Source organism: Dromiciops gliroides, chromosome 4 (genome assembly GCF_019393635.1).
Source record: "Dromiciops gliroides isolate mDroGli1 chromosome 4, mDroGli1.pri, whole genome shotgun sequence".
Classification (NCBI taxonomy): domain Eukaryota; kingdom Metazoa; phylum Chordata; class Mammalia; order Microbiotheria; family Microbiotheriidae; genus Dromiciops; species Dromiciops gliroides.
The window spans coordinates 297,387,470-297,407,853 of NC_057864.1; the positions used below are offsets into that span (position 1 = coordinate 297,387,470).

Consider the following 20,384-nt stretch of genomic DNA (forward strand, 5'->3'; position numbering starts at 1 on the left):
TGAGGCCGGATTTGAACTCAGGTACTCCTGAATCTAGGGGCCGTGCTTTATCCACTGTGCTATCTAGCGCCGCCCCCATTGTTTTCCCAATTTTTAAAGTCCCATTCAAATGCTACTTGTACCAGAAGCCTTTTCTGATTCTGCCCCCCCAGTCAGTAAATGACCTTCTCCCTTCGATGCTCTTATTAATGACCCTTAATGTATAATATGGTGTATAGTTTTGTAGGTGTTGATGTCTTTGCCCCCAACTGAATAGCAGACTTTGTAAGGGTATGATTACCCCTAGATTATGTAACCTCTTTCTCTCTCTGATGCCTGCTGTTGTACTTTATATGCAGTTGATGGTTGATATTTGCGTAGTTTGTTATTCTATCATCTCTTCCATCTGCTTGAATTCACCAAATTTGAACTCATGGGGAATAGAGTTCACTTTGGCTACATATAAAATGTAGTGATAAGCTAAATAATGTCTGGAAATTGTGGTCAGTTTTTATAGCCAATCTGTCTACAACTACTCCAGATGCAAGCCTGGCAGCAGTGTGGTACAATGGAAAAAAACAAAACAATTGTTCCATAGTCAGAGGACATGGGTTCAAATCTCACTTTTTTTTTTTTTTTTTTTTTTTTTTAGGGGCAATGGGGTTAAGTGACTTGCCCATGGTCACACAGCTAGTAAGTGTCAAGTGTCTGAGCCGGAGTTGAACTCAGGTACTCCTGAATCCAGGGCCGTGCTTTTAACCACTGCGCCATCTAGCTGCCCCCCAAATCTCACTTTTGAGGATGGCTACTGCATGTCCTTGAACATTCACTTCACCTTCTTGGGCCTCAGTTTCTTCATCTGTAAAATGAAAGAGTCGGACTAGATGGTCTTTGAGGTATCTTCCATCTGTATATTGTTGGTTTTATATTGTGTTCATGCCTTAGCTATCCAGGTAATTGCCTTAATTTTTCATTACAGTTTGCCTTCATCAGATCATGGGGTCATAGATCTAAGGTTGGAAAAGTACTTAGACATCATCTAGTTTACACACTCCACATTTTGCAGATGAGAAATCTGATCCCAGAGAGGTTGTGATATATCTGAATTGGGATTATAATTCAGATCCAGTGACTCTAAATTGTGCACTTTCCTAGGGTTTATATTGAATACCCAAATCTACACAGTGTCCAAATAATATGGAAGATCTGCCTTGGAATGACTCCAACCAAGGACAAGAAGATTAAAAGTTGGGCTGAGAACTCGATGTTCTAAAAGTATTGCTTTCAAGACCCAAATGTGATTACTTCCTACAGTCTTCTTATAAATGGCTGACTACTTGACTTTGAAGATGCCCTTTATGTTCCCTATTGTGTCCAATCTGAAAATGAGGCATGATGCTATACTGTGCCATAGACCAAAAGAATCTGTTAAAGGAAAGGAGTTTTGACATGTCTGTATTTACAAAGCACTATCACTTCATATCAGATGGTTAACACTTTTACTTGCTTATATTTTAATGAAATAGAAATCTCTCCTAGCTGGAAAACTGGTACAGATTTCAATGGCTTTTGCCAGGTTATAGTTGTAGCAAATATTTTATTTCTAGCCATTTAAAATACAGTAATGGCCATCTTGTCGAGTTATGTGTGTCTTTTCTAGAAATACACCTTTTCAGGCTATTATTGTAGTAGATTATACTTTACTAGCTGGAAGGAACCATTAGAGACCACAGAGGGTACAGATGAGGACACTTTAAAAAAAAACACAAAATTTAAATGTCAGTTTTAAGGCATGGTGGGGGAAAGTGTATGGTTTTAATGGTTCCAGTTGAAGCCATTTCACTCAAATTTCTAAGCATCTCACTACCCTAGTTGATAAGCAAAAGGAATAGTTGAACTGTCTTTAGAAAAGGATGCCTGGTTAATTTCATGCCCTTGAATTTGATGATCTTCCCCCTCCCCCCAATAAGTTATTTCGTCTGCTTTGATCCGACATTAGATGTGTAGCAGATTTTGTAGAAGCATTTGCAAGATTTAGTAAGGGTAATGAACTGTATTTGGAATATTCAGAGTCAGAGCATATATTAACAGCAGTTCATAAAGGAAAAATAAAACTCTATAGGACATATTGCAGGGCCAAAGTGTTGGAAGCATTACATCAATCTGAAAAAACTGACAGCATAAATGTGAACATTCAGAGAAAAGTCTCAACAATTTAAGCAAAAGATTATTATTAACCATCTGATTAAAACAGAGCATTTACTCTTTCTCTTCCTGGTTTTGGTATCAGCACTGTATTTGTATCATAAAAGGAATTTGGTAGGACTCCATCTTTGCCTATTTTCTCAAATAGTTTCTATAATAACGGAATAAATTGTTCTTTAAATCTTTGATAGAATTCACTTATAAATCCATCTGGCCCTAGGGAGGCCTTTAATCTTTCTCTAAGAAAATATCCATAGACTTACCACAGCACACCCATTGTAAAGAATGCTAAAATACATTTAGATCTCACTATGTCAATCACCAATTTCCAATTTTAATTCAGCACTTTGGTAAATTGAAAGCATAAGGAATTTGAAAATCTTAGAGTATTAGAAATAGAAGGGATCTTTGAGATTGTATTCCCTTCAATTTAAAGAAACTAAGGCCTATAAAGGACTCTGCTAGTTAATGATACTATGAATTGGAATACACCCTTGCATCTGTGACTATATTAGATCTATTGAGTTTTATGAGAATGAGGATCTTCTGGGAGAATGGCTTTGCAACAGCATGATATTTCAAATCCAATACCATTAAATAGCATTATCATCCCTAAGTTTGCATATTGATTTTAGAGTTTATAGAGCTAGAAGAAAGGGATCAGAGGTAATCTAGTCCAAAACCTTTATTTTCACAGAGGAGGGAAGTATGTTGCATAAGATTATGTAGTTAGTAAACAAAAGAGAAAGAATTTGAATCTACCTTCTTTCATTAGAATTACAGTTAGTTAATAAAAATATATTAAATGCTTACTATCTGTCAGACACTATGCTAAGCTCTTGGGATAGAAATAAAGAGAAAAGACAGTCTCTGTTGTCAAGGAGCTCACAACTGAATAGGGGAGACAGCATGTCCAGAGACAGACAGATCGAGAGATCTCTTTATATACACCTCTATATATTTGCACTGGCTTTCTTTCATGCTTGGAATGAATTGTCTGAATTCTACTCATTCTCCTTTGCTGGATCATCATTCATATCAGGCCTGCTAACTATGGAGTTGGCTCAAGGCTTTTTCCATTTTACTTTGCTGCTTCCTTATATATAATATATATATGTATATATATTATATAATAATTTGATTTTCATCACAGCCTTGTGGGATAGGTAGGATGAGTATTATTATCCTCTTTTACTTATGAGGAAATGGGGGATCAGAAAGGTTAAATGACTTCTCCAATGTCTCATGGCTGGTAAATATCAGAGCCAAGATTTAAGTTTACCTGATTGCTTCTGTCATTTTATCCTTATTCTCATAACGCCCCCCTTCTGGTATTCTACTCTCTGCTCTCAGTTTTCACCCTGTTCTCTCCCATTCACATACCTTTGTTTGTGCTATCCCTCCATACCTGGCATGAACTCCACCTGCCATTGATCCTTGGGGTATAGATTTAGAGCTCGAAGGGATCACAGAATTCATTTAATCCAACTCCTTCATTTTATGGATGAAGAAATTAAGGCTCAAGGAAGTTAAGTGACTCAATCTATAAGCATTTATTAAGCACTTACTGTGTGCCAGGCACTATGCTAAATTCTGAGGATGCAAAGACAAAATGAAATAGTTCCTGTGCTTAGGGGCAGCTAGGTGGCTTACTGGATAAAGCACCAGCCCTGGATTCAGGAGGACTTGAGTTCAAGTCTGGCCTCAGACACTTGACACTTAATAGCTGTTTGACCTTGGGCAAGTCACTTAACCCTCATTGCCCAGCCAAAACAAAACAAAAAACAAAAAAAAATGAATCACCTGAAAAAATTTGGGGGCAGCTAGGGGGCGCAGTGGATAAAGCACCAGCCCTGGATTTAGGAGGACTTGAGTTCAAGTCTGACCTTGGATACTTGACACTTACTAGCTGTGTGACCCTGGGCAAGTCACTTAACCCTCATTGCCCTGCAAAAAAAAAAAAAATAGTTCCTATGCTCAGGCAATAGGGTAGATCCACATAAGTAGGCATATCTCTACCTCATCTCCATATGTAGAAATCTCTTCCATCATTCAAGATCTAATTCATAGGGTATTCTTTCCATGAATCTTCCTTGATTTCTTTTTTCTCTGAAGCCCAAGTGATAGGTGTTGCCTGAGGCAGGTCACTGCTACTCTCAGACTCTAAGTTACTCCAAGTAATAAGTAGATTCAATACCAGGAATTTTTTGTGTCAATGTAATCAAAGATTAAGATCTCTTCAGTCCCAAAGTAAGAAAAACCAACAAAGGTTTCACTGGGAGGAGTGGAATGAATTAAAAATGTTCTTTGCTGATGGGTGGAAGATAGGAATTGAAAAAATGAGAGAAAGGTAAAGTCAATATGGAAAAACATGGAAGAAGAAATATAGGGGACGGGACAGACTAGACAAAAAAGGCCTGAGAATAGAAAAGAAAGTAGTTTGAACGGTTAATACATTTACAGGAAAGATGGCTATATGTGGTTCTGATGAATTATTTGATAATTGGTGGCAAGACTCCTAAAAATGTGAGTTTGGAAAGAGTGAGCTGCAAGGCAGAGAATGGAGTTGCAAGACAATTTAAGGGGGGGAATGGTGATTGTTTTTAATTGGGAGAACAGTAGGCCTGGAGCAAAATGAAGATTATAGTATATGTTCTTCTCAAACCAAACCGGACACTGATAATGAAATCTGAAAGCTCCAGTCCAGAATTACCTTTAAATGACCTTGAACATCTAATTGGATTGTGTGCCCAGCTCTGTACTTTGGGAACAAGTAGAAAAAGTCAACAGCAGTGGGGCAGAAATGTTTCTTACCCGAAGGTAAGAAACAAAAGGTAAGGAAATTCATTAGTTTGTGAATGAGGGCTGAAAACTTCCAAAAAGAAAACCAGCCTAAAACAAGAAATGACCCAAATGAAAAAAGGAAGGTTTTTTTTATACTTTGAATTCACAAGGAAGGCAGCATGATATAGTGGGAAAAGAGGCAAATGTGATGTGAGGAAGAATTCGGTTTAAATCCTTCCTCAGATACTTGCAAGCTGTGTGGCTCTAGCAAAGCCACTTTATCTCTTTCAGCCTGAGTTTTTTCATCTGCTAAATGGGAATAATAATAGCATTTACCTCACAGGGTTGTTGAGGTCTGTCTGTCTGCCTATCTATCTCTTTGCAAACCTTAAAGTGGTGTATAAATGTTGGCTATTGTTTCAGTCTTTATGGGAGGTAAGGTGGTATAACAGATAGACCCAGGATGACCTAGCTTCAAATTCCTCCTCAAATACTTAACAGCTGAGGGACCCAGGGTAAGACACTTAGTTTCTGCCAACCTCAGTTTCTTTAGCTATAAAATGGTCACAATAATTGCACCTATTTCATGGAGCTGTTGTGAGCATAAAAATGGGATAAGGTATGTGAAGTACTTTGTAAACTGTAAGGTCCTATACAAATGATAGCTATTACTTGAATTCAATGAACCAAGGAATCAGAATTCCCTAGAAGGGAGACATTTAATGTGAAATCAGAAGCATGAATTTCCAAAACTGTTCCATTGTTTTAGTTACGAGTAAAGGACCCCAAAAGGTGGACCGTGTCTAAGTGAGGGTTCGTTTCAACAATTTTAAAAAGCAAGGTTGAGGGAGCACTGACTGCTATAATATTGTCCAACTTGTTCTCTGATTACAGCTGAATTCTGATAGTATTGCTAGAGAAAATAGTTTATAGGCAGGAATTTTTAAATGGGAAGGAGTTCTAGGAATACACCAAACCATAATAAAGCTGGGTAACTCTTTCTAGGAAAAACCTGTGATGAGATAGTACCCATCATCCACAAGTGACTCCATGACAGCTTTTTTTCCCCACTGATAGCACCTGAAGATGAGGGTGACAAGGATGTTGGTGGCAGTGCCACTGGTGGGGATCTTGTGGCAAGAGCACTAGATTTGGAATCCAAAGATATGGGTCATAATCCTGGTTCTGCTATCTATTGTCTGTGTAATATGGGCACATTTGTAGGCAGCAGGAAAGCAGCCAGAAGACAGGGAGAGATTGAAGCTCAGTGAGAGCATGGGGATAGTAGAGGAAACATTTACTGGAAAAGATGGGGTGAAAATGATATTACTTACCATATGCAGAGGGGTTTGTCTCAGGCCACTTTTTCATATGAGACATTAGGCGATGTGAGATGTGGAAGAGTGGAGAAGAGGGAGATCTTGGCAGATGGCCTCATTTTTTTTTTCAGTAAAATATGAAGTAAGGTTCTCAGCTGAGGGGGTGGGGAAAAGGGAAACCATGGCATGTTTGAGGAGGGATGAAAAGATCTGGAAAAGCCTCTGTGGAGAACAGGATTTTGTTTGTTGTTGTTGTTCAGTTGTGTCCAACTCTGTGTAACCATAATGACCCTGGAGTTTTCTTGGGAAAAATACTGGAGTAGTTTGCCATTTCCTTCTCTAGTGGATCAAGGCAAACAAAGTTTAAATGACTTCCCCAGGGTCACACAGCTACTAAGGGTCTGAAGCCGGATTTGATCTCAGGTCTTTCTGACTCCAGGCTCAGTGCTCTATGCACCTAGCTGCCCCCTAGTTAAGTTAATTAGGGAGGTATTAAAAATTTGCCTTGCTGCAGTGAGGGCCCTTTTTGGGGTTATGAAGCATAAATTTATAGATAGTTAAACCAGCAGTCTGGTGTTAGGATTTTCTTTTGCTTTGTTCAACAGTACAGGAATAAGTGTGAAGACAATGGATAGTGGGAGTACTCTAAAGGCTAAGGCTTGGTAGGACAAGAATTGGAATATGATAAGGGGGCAAGGGACTCTAGAGAAAAAAATTAGTTTAGATTTGAACTTATTCACCAAAGAGTCAAGAGCTAAGTGTACAAACTATATGCATGTTGGGAAAAACAGACACACATATAACCCAGTGCAGTTTTGTCCAACTGAGCACATTAGGTCTGGTTTCTGGCCTGTTCTCTAGGTTCCCCTGTCAGGTTCCAGCTCAGGCTGTGTCCTGGATGACCTTCAATTCTAGGGTAAGAAATTAGAATTTGGGATTAAAGGTAGTGGGAAGCTCCCTTTAAGCATAGAAGTGGGAGAAAGCAATCCCTGACCGTAAACAGACCCTAGATGCTCAGAGGTATTCAATAGATCTTCCTTGGGTCCTGCGCCTAGAAATCTCCCTTGACAAGTCATATATTTCCTAGGCAGATAGTCTCCCTCACCTCTTCAGTCTGATACTTTTACTTTATGACTTGATTAGTTCAATTCTTTCCCCAGTTGATTCAGTCTTCCTGTCACCCTCTCTTAGCCCTTCCTCCAATCATCTTTTTTTCATTCACATTTGCCTTCTGCCCTCTCTGCCATCTCTATCAGTACCAGCTTGTCTGCTCCATTATTGTTCTGTTTCTTGTCAGTAAATTTCTGCCCTAGGACAAATGAAACTGCAAGGTCTGCTCCTTTGTGAGGATGGAATCAGGTGCTTAGGTCACTAGAAGTTTTGTTCTTGTATAGACTGGAAAATCAGGCCTGGAACTTTGAAGGGAAATGTTTTTCCTTAAGTTCAAAGTCCCTCCCCATAAAACAAACAAAAGAGCCCTTCATTATAGATTTAGATCTAGGAGGGACCTTGGGGGTAATTTAGACTAACCCCCTCATTTTATAGATAAAGAAAGTGAGACAGGGAGGTTAAGAAACTGGGACAAGGTCACAGAAGTAGCAGAAGGGCAGGGATGGAAGTGAGGCTTGAACCCTTTTCCTCTGACTACAAAGCCAACACTCATTATAATGCACTATTTGACTATGTCTTAACCTGGTCTATTTGCATCAATTACTTTTGGTCACCATATTTTGGAAAATCTGATTCTGTATCTACAGATAGTATTTATTATGTTTTTTCTGGACACAGTTTAGATTAATGTTTATCTCAACATTTCAACATATTTCACTTGAATATGCACACTTTAGCAAGGATTTCAGGAACCTGACAACACAGGGAGCTTGTCAACCATTAGTAAATAGTATGTTGCCATTTTTTCTACCTTGTTCATGGGGTAGGAAAGAAATTAAAGATTTTTGTTAATTTTTTTTAGATTTCACAGAATGCTCAAAATTCACAGTGCATCTCTTTTGTCTGAGGACCAGCCTAGCTAGATTTGGAAATGTTCAGTATGGTAGGCTATAGCACAGTGAATATTTTGGCTGTGGTGACTCTTGAGGACCATTTACTGACTTATAGAAGGGGTGTGTTCTGCACTGATAGAAATTTATCTCCATTATGAAGACATTGTAGATCCCTTGAAGAATAATTGGTAGAATAGTGTCAGAAGCAGTGTAGTGTAATGGACAGGGCACTATAGTTAGAGCGAGCAAGGCATGGGTTCAAATATCACCTTGTGCCTAGTTATGTGGCACAATGCAAATTATTTATCTTTGCTATCTCTTTTATCTCCCAACTTCTGACTTCCTTATTTCTCTCAATAATATGATCATTTACTGAGTTGCTAAGTCAAGACAACAAGCATTTCTCGAGCATCTCTTATGCGCCAGGCACTGTGCTAAAAGGTAGGGATACAAAGAAAGGCAAAAATAAATTTCCTGCTCTCAAGGAGCTCACATTCCAATCCATCATGAAAATCTCTACAATTCATCATTTAAGGCACGGCCAGATTAATGTTAGGGCCAGAGTATTTTAAGGTCATAGATTTAGCTATAGAAGGAAACTTAGAGATCTTTTATTATAGACTTCATTTTTCAGATGAGGAAACTGCCAGCTCTTTGTTTCCTAAATAGTTTTTCACTGTTTTGTGAAGTGATAATCTTCATAATCTCTTCCATCCTCTTCCTCCATAATGCTTTAAAGATTAGTTTGTATTTTACAGCATTGTTATTCTTGGTTGGCATGGATCTCTGATTGGCAAAGAGATTGTTTGGCAAAAATATAGTCTGCCATTTCCAACTTGCCACACAGAACAATCTTCCTTGAGTCATTCACATCACACTGAAGACCTCAATCATTCACATCACAAAATCCATTTTATGTAAGTCTGATCTTCCTAAGTGAATATTTGATAGCTTCTTTAATCTTCAATAACATAGAATATAAGATAGATATTTAAAGCAAAATGTTTCTTTTCTTCCACTGTCACTATAATCATCAGTAAGATAGTGTACCCTTATGTGTATGGGGGAAATCTGTCTTGTCAATTATTTAAAATAAATGTCTTTTCCTCTGAATGAATATGTTTTTGGTTGGCTGGTAAAAGAAACACACTAGTAGGGGCTCATGAGTTGTAAGTGTGAGTGGATGAGCTGACCCATGCTCACCACAAACTTGGAATTTGGGGTAATGGATATGGGGGATGAGGTAAGGCAGATGCAACATACAATTGAACATGCCATATTTTCTTGTTATCTCTTGACCTTTTCTTCCTTGGTCATAAGTTATCTCTTGGCCTTTCCTTCCCAACAAGAGGAATAGATGTGGAACTTGAATTAAAAAAAAAAAAACCTGCTGTCATTCAGATCTTTACAACTATCAATTTAGCAGACTTCATCTAATCCAGGTGTAGAAGGTTAGTAACCTTGCCTAATTACAATACCCTTGTGGTCAGTGGTGGGGTGGGGAGTTGTAGCCTAGACTACTCACAGATTGACTTCCATAGAGGTCCCTCTTTTACTCAGTCCCTATGAATCTGTCCAGAAATAACAAGCAGCTATAAGGGCACAGACTTAGGAGATCTGGGCTTTTAATCATGGCACTCACCCCACAGTTCCTTTGCATGCTTAAGGCATTATAGGTTTGGGGAGCTATACACCTATATACTTGTGAATAATAAACTGTATGACTCATGTTCCTTTCTGTGTTTACACTCCTTGGTACACCCTCACCTACAATTTCCTTACAATTTTGTATTCTATACAATATTCACTGGAGTTTTATAGTGGAAAGAGAAAAGGTTTTAGGGTTTAAAGGTCTAGGTTCAAATGCCTTTGTCAATGCCATGTGGTAGAAAGAGCAATACATTTGGAATCAGAATTACCTATGTAATTCTGAGCAGATTACTTAATCTCCCTTGGGCTCAGTATTTTCATCTGTAAAATAAAGAGGTTAGGGTAGGTGTCATCTAAGGTACCTGCCAGCTCTAAATCTATGGTTTTATGATCTGGCCTTTACTAGTTGTGTTACCATTTATTTCACCTATCTGAGCTTCAGTTTCACTCTAAGTTTGTGAGTCTAAGAAGGATCTTGGCATTGGAAATTGGGAGCCAAGATCTGGTCCTTATTGGTGGTGTTGCCATTTATTTTTTCTCTGAGTCTCAGTTTCCTCATGTGCAAATAGAGACTAACATGTATACTCTCTAGCTTGCAAGGTTGTTATTGAGGAAATATTTCCCTTTCTAAAATTTAAAGCACTGTAGAAAAGTAAGTTGCTATTATTATAGCCTGGCATGGATTCAGGAAGGCCTGAGTTTAAATCCAGCCTCAGACACTTGCCAGCTAATGTGACACTGGGGAAATCACTTAATCCTGTTTGCCTCGGTTTCCTAATCTGTAAAATGAGCTAGAGAAGGAAATGGCAAACTTCCAGTGTCTTTGCCAAGAAAATCCCAATGGGGTCATGATGAATCAGACTGAAATGACTGAACAACAACATAGGGCTCTGCCCATGGTAGGAGTCTTATAGTATTTGTTGGAAGACCAAATGAATGAACAAGTGAATTAATGAGTGAATGAAAGGAAAACATCATTCCTTCTTCCTTCTCTGAGTATATGCTATGTGCTTGTCAGACAACCAAGTATTTTTTGAGGTGAACTTTTCCTCCAGACTCCCTTAGTCCCTCCTCTCTGTACTCATCCCACCTTTGCTTTTGGATGAAGCCCAGGATGGAAAATTCTAAAGCAAATGAGCAATTCTCTGTGCAAAACAACTGCGTAATAGGTTTTAAAATTAAGACTTTATTACAATTACCATGGATGGCTTTAATTTCAGATTGGGTTTCTTCATGCAGAGAACTGATTCTTATTTTTCAAACTTTCTACCTCTGGAGCTGATCCTGAGGGACAAGCTACAGTTTTAATTGTTTCAGCACCAGGGGATTTGTGACAAGAAATAGCAGAGCAGCAATTGCCTCCACGCAATCTGGGAAGGGCTTGTGTCCCTTCAGGACACGGAGTCCCACCTGTCAGGGAATTGGAAGAAGGAGCATGCTGGGTTGCTTGTGGCATCCGAACTGCTGACCTTTTAGCTAGAGCCTGGGAAGTGAAAATTCAGTTCTTAACAGCACATTTCTGGAGACTCCAAGAAATTGGCATGGAAGGAAGAATGAAATTCAGACACCCCAAAAGCAGAAGTGAAGCAAACCTGTACTGGGGAACTTGGGGCTACTATCAGATATGTTTCAATAGTAACAACCACAACATCATCATCAACAACAACAACAAACAACAAACCCCACTCAGCCCGTATTGTTCACTCACTAGCATTTTTTCACTTGTATTCAGATTGTTCTAAGGATCTAACTGTGTGTTGGCCCATATATATATGTGATGGCAATCTAGGTGAGCTCCTTGAGAGTAGGGACTATTTTTTAAAACTTCTTTTTGTATCTCCAATGCTTAGCACAGTGCCTAGCACATAGTAGGTGCTTAATAAGTTTTTATTGACTGACTGTTGACTTCTGCATTCATCTGTTCATCTGTATTCTGCATCTTCAAGGATCTCAAATCTGGCCTCAGACACTAGTTGTGTGACACTGGGCAAGTCATTTAACCTCTGTTTGACAATCCACTGGAGAAAGAAATGGGAAACCACTCCACTATCTTTGCCAAGAAAACTCCAGGGACAGTATTATCATGCTGTGGTTCACAGGGTCATAAAGAGTCAGACATGACTGAATGACTGAACACAAAGCTTGTCTATATAAACAGAAACCATGATCTCCCTCCAAATAGAACATTTTATAATTTTAGTTCAAATACCCCAAGTAAATTGGCAATGTAAATGGAGGGAAAAAAGGGTAACTGTTTGGAGACCTCTCTTTATTTTTTCTTTTTCTTTGGTTTGTTGAGGCAATTGGGGTTAAGTGATTTGCCCAGGGTCACACAGCTAGTAAGTGTTAAGTGTCTGATGCTGGATTTGAACTAGGTCCTCCAGAATCCAGTGCCAGTGCTCTATCCACTGTGCCACCTAGCTGTCCCTGGAGACCTTTCTTATGTAAATCCCCCTTACTGTGTCTTTTGTTTGCACATTTCATCTTAGGAGAGATGGAATAATAACAACAGCAAGAATTATGTTGATATATTGTTTGATTAGAAAGGTTAGCAGTAATAAAATTCTTAATCCTATTGTATTTTCTACCCTCACCTGAAAAATTTTCTTCAAATGCTTCTTTTATATGTATACTATAGAGTTTTCAGAACATGGTGCCCAAGAAGAAACTAGGGATATTTAACTTGAAGAAGGGAAGACTTGGGAAGTGGGAGTGGGAGACTCAAATTTGAAATTTGTTCTGCTCTGTCCCAAGAAGGGACTAGAACTGGGATCACTGGGCAGATGTTCCAAAGAGATGCATTTAGACTCAATGTAAGGAAAATCTTTATTATAGTTAGAGCCAGGGGATGGGCTGGAAAAAAAAAATATGTGCTTGAAACACTTTAAAATTTAATCTGCATCATTGACATTTTCTATAACAATTTCTTAAGTCTAGACAATCAATGAAACAATTAAGCAAGCCTTGCTTTGTAATATTTGCCTATTTCCAAGTTAAGATGCTCATATTGAAAATTTAACCGTTGGCTTTGGAGAGCTGATTGGCACTCCCAGAGGACCTCTGGTTAAGGCTCTTTGAAAGTAGAATGGGCTGCCTTAGGAGGTAGTGGGGGCACATTCATTAGGAGTTTTCAACTAGAGACTTGTTTAGAATTACCTAGAGGAAGAACATTCATGTCCAGGTAGGGCGAGGAGCAGAGATAGTAGCTGATGTCCCTTCCAGAACTGATACTTTGTGAATATTCAATTATTATACCCATCTACATTTAAATAACACTCTTAGGTTGACAAAGTGCTTTTTATTCCCATAAAGTAGGTTAGATTATTACCACCCCTATTGTATAGATAAGGAAACTAAGGTGTGGACAGGTAAAGTAGAATAATAAAGGCTCATAAATGCAATGGATTTAGCAGAGGAAGACCAATTTAAAGTAGTTTATTAAAACCCAAAGGGCTATCACAACTATCTTTGAAATCTAATTAGGATAAGGACTGTGGTCAAGAGCTGGCCGTGTGGTGTAATGGATAGTGAACTGACCTTAGAGTGAGGAAGACCTGAGTTCAAATGCCTTCTCTGACACACCCTGATTGCATTACCCTAAGTAAATTATCTAATCTCTCAGTGCTTCCAGACAACTCATTAAGAATATTAATTGGAGAAAGGATTTGACTTGCCTTGGTGGAGGAAGTGCCTCACCAGAAACTCTCCAAGAAATCACATCCAAGAAATATATCCAAGAAATCACAGGTCAGGTTCCTCAACTCAAAAAACAAAACAAAACAAAACAAAACAAAAAAACCAAACCAAACCAAACCAAACCAAACCAAAACAAAACACTAAACAACTATGCCCAAGTAGGGACTGTGGCTGGGGATTAAAATTTAACAGGAAGTCTTTCAGTCTATATTTTCCAAACTAAAGAACAAACCTCTTTGTCCTTTAGCTAAATTTCTTCTTCATGGATTTCCTAGGCCATTTCATATTTCATAATTAACAAGCCAATAAAAAAATTCCCTTTGCCAGAACTTTTCCCCTGCCTCTTGAATGGGAAACCCGAGTGTGCCAACCACAATTTTCAGTTCTTTACCCAGGTCAACTATATTTCTCTTGTAAGTTTTCCCAAATCTTACCAACAATCACTTAATCTTGAGTTGTCATTGTTTGGAGTTATTTAAATAAATTCTAGGTTTTACTGATAGTTATGATGTATACATTTTTAGCTAGCACAACTGTCTTATTGAATGACTGGTCACTCCACCCATATATAGTCTCCACCATTAAAATATATACTTCTCATAAGGGACTGTCTTTCTGGTGTGGTGGAAAGAACATTGGCTGGAATCAAAAGCCCTAAGTGAAAACTCCAACTCTGAAAATACCCGTGTGACACTGATCAAATCACTTAACCTCCTTGGGCCCCAATTTCCTTATCTGTAAAATGAAGGGGCTGGAATAGAAGGCCTGTGAGGTCTCTTCCAATTCTGGATCCTAGATTTATAACTTCTGTATTTTAATCCTCATTGCTTAGCACAGTGCCTAGCACATAATAAGCACTTAATGACTATTTTCATTCATTTGTTCATTCACTTATCCACTATCTAGTGGTGTGTTGATGAGTGTTTAATAACAAGCACTCCAAAAACAGGACACACCTTTTAGTTTTAATATACATGATCAACACTTTCTCTATTACCTTCTTAAGACTAGACAATAAAAAAAACAAACAATAAATCGATTTATAGTGCTATCCAGTTCTCAAGGGGAAATGATGACTGAAAATTTAACAATCAGCTTTTGCAAACTGGTACAAGCTGGCTCCAACAGATCCTTGCATCACTCCCTGCTGTGAGGTTCTTTTGTGATTTACATATGCATTAAAGTTCCAGTTCCTTGGGGAACAATAATTACCATTATTCCTCCCTCTTCTTTCCCGGCTCTTTCCTGAAGTAAATACATTGATTAGAAACCCAGGTGATTCAGGATGACATCTCAGAATTTGTCCTGTTCAGGACTTTCTTTCTTTCTCTTTCTCTCTTCCTTCCTTCCTTCCTTCCTTCCTTCCTTCCTTCCTTCCTTCCTTCCTTCCTTCCTTCCTTCCTTCCTTCCTTCCTTCCTTCCTTCCTTCCTTCCGTCCTTCCGTCCTTCCTTCCGTTCCTTCCTTCGTTCCTTCCTTCCTTCCTTCCTTCCTTCCTTCCTTCCTTCCTTCCTTCCTTCCTTCCTTCCTTCCTTCCTTCTTTCTTTTCTTTTCGTGAGGCAATTGGGGTTAAGTGACTTGCCCAGGGTCACACAGCTAGCAAGTGTTAAGTGTTCGAGGCCGGACCTGAACTCAGGTTCTCCTGATTCCCGGGCCAGTGCTCTATCCACTGCGCCACCTAGCTGCCCCTGGACTTTCTTTTCTTTTGGGCAGAACATCTGTCCCCTAGAACTCACAGACTGACAGATAATACTCACAGACCTAGGCATTATGGGACTTATATACAACATTTTTTTAAAATAGTAAAAGTAAAATCACTTTTCTATCTCCATTATTGCCACCATCTTATATGAGAGGCACAGGAACAAAACTTCTTAAACTGTGAGTCTGAATGTGGATGTCACAAAAAAATCTGACAACAATAAAAGGTTATGTATACTTATTTTATATACCTATATACCTGGAGTTGTGTAAAAATTTCTTGCATGAAAAGGGATCATGAGTGGAAAAAATTTAAGAAGTCCTGGTAGGAAACTACCAAATATCTCAGTTTATGCAAAATAGTAGCTTATATGATACAGATATTCATTTATGCATAATCTAAATCATTTTAGAATCCATCAGCTCTTTTTACTGCTTTGCCCATTTCAGGCTCCCTCTCCCTGACCTGCAAGGCTTACCTTTTGTGGTAGATAACTTTTACTATTACTTTTCAGAAGAGTAGGCTTTATGACTTACCTTGTCCAGATAAACCTTCAGTACTGAATCCTAGAAGAGGTAGTTCTGTGATGCCAATTGTTGGCTCTTCTATTTCTTGGTCTATCAAGAAAGGACCTTTAGTACTCTCTACAGGACTGGGAACTCCTTCAGAATGGTGATCAGTCAAAACATCCTCGCCTATAGTTTCCTTTCCAGATTCAGGTGCTTCAGAAACCACTGATTGCTCGTAAGTCAGAAGGGTCGGTGGAGTTAACTTCTCAGATCCCATAAGAGCATCATCAACTGCAGTAGAAAATTCACTTGATGAATATTGCTCTGATCTTTCTTCTGTCTCAGATTTGGGATGACCAAGTGTAAACCCAAGATTCAAGGTAGCATCCTGGAAAATGGGTTTAGAAAGAGAGAGTAAAGATGATAAAGAGTAAAGATGAGCTTTCATTCCCACCATTTCTATTAGAATATATACTAGGGGCAGCTAGGTAGCGCAGTGGATAGAGCACCAGCCCTGGAGTCAGGAGTACCTGAGTTCAAATCTGACCTCAGACACTTAACACTTACTAGCTGTGTGACCCTGGGCAAGTCACTTTACCCCAATTGCATCACTAAAAAAAAAAAAAAAGAATATATACTTCTTAGCTAGATGTGGTACATGCCTGTAATCCTTGCTGCCAGGGAGACTGAGGCTGACAGATCTCTTGAGTTTGGGAGTTCTGACCTTCCATGGGCTATACTGAGCAGGTATACACACTGTATATGGCAGAAGTGAGAGGAAGTCTCTGGGTTGCCTATGGAAGAGGCAGCCAGCCCAAGTTGGAAATGGAGTAGGTCCAAGTTTCCATGAAGATCAGTGATGGAATTGGACCCTTGACTAGCCCCTGCCTTTCTAGTGTTAATGAGCTGGGGGGACCCAATATTGAAAAAAAAAAAAGAAGGAAGAAAGAACAAAAAGAAAAAAGGAAGGAAGAAAGGGAGGAAGGAAAAAAAAAGAACATACTGTATTGAGAGTGATTTCTAAGAGTGGTTCTTTGGTGGGTTTTTTTGGCCTTTCTTTGTATTCTCAGTGCTTATTCCAGTGCCTAGCTCATAGTAAGCATTCTATAAATGTTCTGTTGATTGACTAACTTAAAATCTACTTGTACATAATTTCAGCCAAATCTTGTTTCATTTCTTTAAATTCTACAACAAAGGTTCATCCTTAAAATATTGCTTTCATTTATGCTGGAAGCATCTGTTCCTCTAACTTATATTTTTTTAAAGTTAAAGACCCATAGGGGTCATTAGTTAATGAAGATATGTATGCATTTTATAAACAAGATTGTATTTCATGCTCAGAGCCAAACTTAGATAACATGTTGGTTTCGGAGATATCTATGATTAAATAAAATTTGTTAAAAATGGAAAAAAAAATGCCACACATTCTGATTAATTTGCAGGAACAACTGAATGACATCATGGAAAATGTAAATTTACTAGCTAAATGATAACAAAAATGATTGCATAATTGGTGAATAATGAATTTTCGTGATTTAGTAAGAGCAACCAATGAGGCACTTCTTCCATTTGGATCACTGTATCTTCAGAAGGAATCTTTTTTTCCAGCTACGGCAGGTATTAAAACCAAATATTGAAATTACCTGAATTTAAAACCGAACCTTTCATTTGTTCTATCATAGTGCTCTGCTTAGCCTGTCTGTGAGGTAGTGATTTTTGTTTTAATTTTTTGGTAAGAAGATTTTAAATGCTTCACATCTTGTTTAAAGAACTGAGGTCACTTACCAATGAATGTTCAGCAAGGGTAGCAGTCACTACTGATTGGATGTCATGTTCCAAGCTCTCTGGAGGCTTTTCACTCTCTGCAGAGGAAAAACATGATGCATTTGGGGTAGGACAGTAAAACTCTCAGAGATGAAAAATGTGAGGACAAACTTATGTTAAAGTCCAGTAGGACTCTGATATAAGGACTTAAAACAAATCTAATACAAACTTAACTATCATTAATTTAAATGATTAATTGAAAAACAGATGTGAATGGAAAGGACCTCATGTTTATGGAAGAGCAGCCATCACAGTGGAGATTTATACTGTTTAATTCTATGTTACAAATCCAGGAGGTACCACAAAAACCAGGTGGCCAGGCAAAAGGGCCTAAATTATCAATGAACAAAAGTAGAATGATAAGAACTGGGATCAAGTATTCTTCAGACTGAGTCATGTGGAACCAAGCCCTGGTTGACTTTTTCAGAACATCTAGAAAATAGTAACAATAAATACAATACAGAGGATGAGAGCATTTCCATTGTGTTGTGGGTCTGTATTTCAATTCTTGTGGCCTAGAGTTTTACTGTGCTATATTTAGCCCCCAAAGATCTATTTATAGGTATTAATTACATGCACACCTCCAGGAAAATCCTAATCTTGTGGTAGGAAGCACAGAGGTAACCCTGGGTTTTCAGAAGTTATGCCAGGGGAGCTCAAATTCTGAATGGTTCTCTCAAATTGGAAAGGCTTACTGTGTGCCCCAACCCTTGCCATAAAAATGTTCTGTAAGGCAGAAGTCTATATAGCCTGTGGCCATACCTGAAGGGGACTTGATTCAAGGAGAGGGCTGACCTGGACTCCCAAATATTGCCTTCCCTCCCTTGGATTATGGGTAGAATCAGAGGATCTAGAGCTAGAAGGAACCCTCACAGAATAGTTAGTCTAGCACCCTCATTTTACAGATGAAGAAACTCAGGCCCGTATAGGTTAAGTGACTTGCCAAAGGTCATATAGACAGTAAAACTCTGAGGCAGGCTGGAAATCATGTTCTTTTGACTCTCAGTACTATTTCCACTGGAAAGTTCCTAGAAGAATGGGGAAGCCTAGCAAGCAGGCGGAATGAAGAAATCATTGTAAGTAAGAGTTATGAATACAGAGTGTGGGAGATGTGTGAGCTGGGGCAGAGAGGGTTAGAGACTGAAGCCACCTTATTTCTCTACCTCCCCTCTCTCTCCAGGTAGGTAGCTGAAAATTGCCATGGGTAATTTACTCCCTTAACTTCCCGTCCTCCCTCTGGGCAAAGGTAGCTTTTGCCTTTGTTTTAAATGCACAATTTAGTTTCTAAGGTTTTAACTTGTGATAAAAATATTGGCCAACAAAAATCCAAGCTATCTTAGACAATTACTTAGAGCTGAAGTAATTAGATTAAAGGGAAAGAGAGACTATTGCCTGTTTTAGAAGAAAGAAGAATTTGGTCCACATATGGGGGTTGGCTGAACCAGGATGGAGGTTGTCAGGACAATATGGGGAGTACCACCTTGGGAATACATGATAGAGAGGCTCTCCCTTCCACCCTGCTCCTCTCCCCCCTTCCCTATTTCAGTGCTGTGCTGTCCACATCCTCTGACTATTCTTCCTGTCTGCTGAGGACACTTCTAATTGGCTGCTGAGATGAAATTCTAGATATACTGACAGGGCAATTGCCTCTCGAGTCTACCTTTCCTGCTTTGGGAAACTACTTCCCATCATCCTCTTTGCCAATAAGGGGATACATTTATATTGGACTGTTACAATTCTGACAAAAGAATATGAAACCCAGACACAGCTAGTTTTTTTTTTAAAAAGCTCTCAGTCAGGGAGTGAACTTAAAGCAGGCATTTCACTTTTCCTTGGAAGAAACCATTTGGCAAGTTGAGTTTGAAGAAAGGCTATGCCCCTGTGAAAGAATGAGGAATGAGTTGTTTATAAAAATAAATCCATATCTCTGAAGAGGAGTGAGTTGCTAGGGAAGCTACAATCACACAAAAGAAGGGGTCAGCAAGTTCTCTGGACTGACAGATCCTCTCCCTCAGGAAATGACTGACAGGTCAGTCTTTCTTGCTTATCATTTTGACAGTGATGATGATGATGATGATAATAGCTAGCATTTCTATGGCATTTGAAGGTTTACAAAGCATTTTACTTGATATTCACAAGCCCTGCAAGGTAGGAGCTATTATTATCCTCCTTTTATAGTTGAGAAAACAAGCTAAAAGAGGTTGTGACTTGCCAAGGGTCACAAAGCTAGTAAATATCTAAGGGTTCAAACTTGGGTCTTTCTTATTCCAAGTTCAAAAATCTATCCATTTCACCATCTAATCGCATCTATCAGCATGATAAGGAATTTTGTAAAGGTAGAAATCCATAAAGTGAAAAAAATGGACATAAAATACCATGAAAGGGAAAATTTATACTGTAAATGGCTGTGTATAAAGTGGTGAATGTGTAGTCTTGGAAGTAGACTGAGTCTTCTGTCTGGCTACTTACCCTAGATTAATATAAAAGAGTTCATCACCATAAAGGCATTATTGGAGAGATGAATTATTTTCTTATGGCTACCCATGAAACTAATAGAGGAAATAGGGATTGACATACAATGCCCACCTACCCTACACCATAAATTGCATCTGAGACACTGCTAAAATGACTGGTCATTTTTGGGGGGATAAGGTAGTAATTATTTCTGGTTTTGTTTGTTTGTTTTTGTGGGGCAATGAGGGTTAAGTGAATTGC

At 38.7% G+C, this 20,384-nt stretch overlaps 1 protein-coding gene across 1 annotated transcript in view; it reads right to left on the reverse strand.

Annotated features, from left to right (window-relative positions):
- Positions 1 to 20,384, reverse strand: part of IMPG1 (interphotoreceptor matrix proteoglycan 1) — a 168,580-nt gene that overhangs the window by 67,026 nt on the left and 81,170 nt on the right. The window contains exons 13-14 of the mRNA XM_044003434.1: positions 17,631 to 17,707; positions 15,873 to 16,233 (exon numbers count right to left, since the gene is read on the reverse strand). Coding sequence (XP_043859369.1) covers positions 15,873 to 16,233; positions 17,631 to 17,707 — 438 coding nt within the window. The remainder of the gene's footprint in view (positions 1 to 15,872; positions 16,234 to 17,630; positions 17,708 to 20,384) is intronic.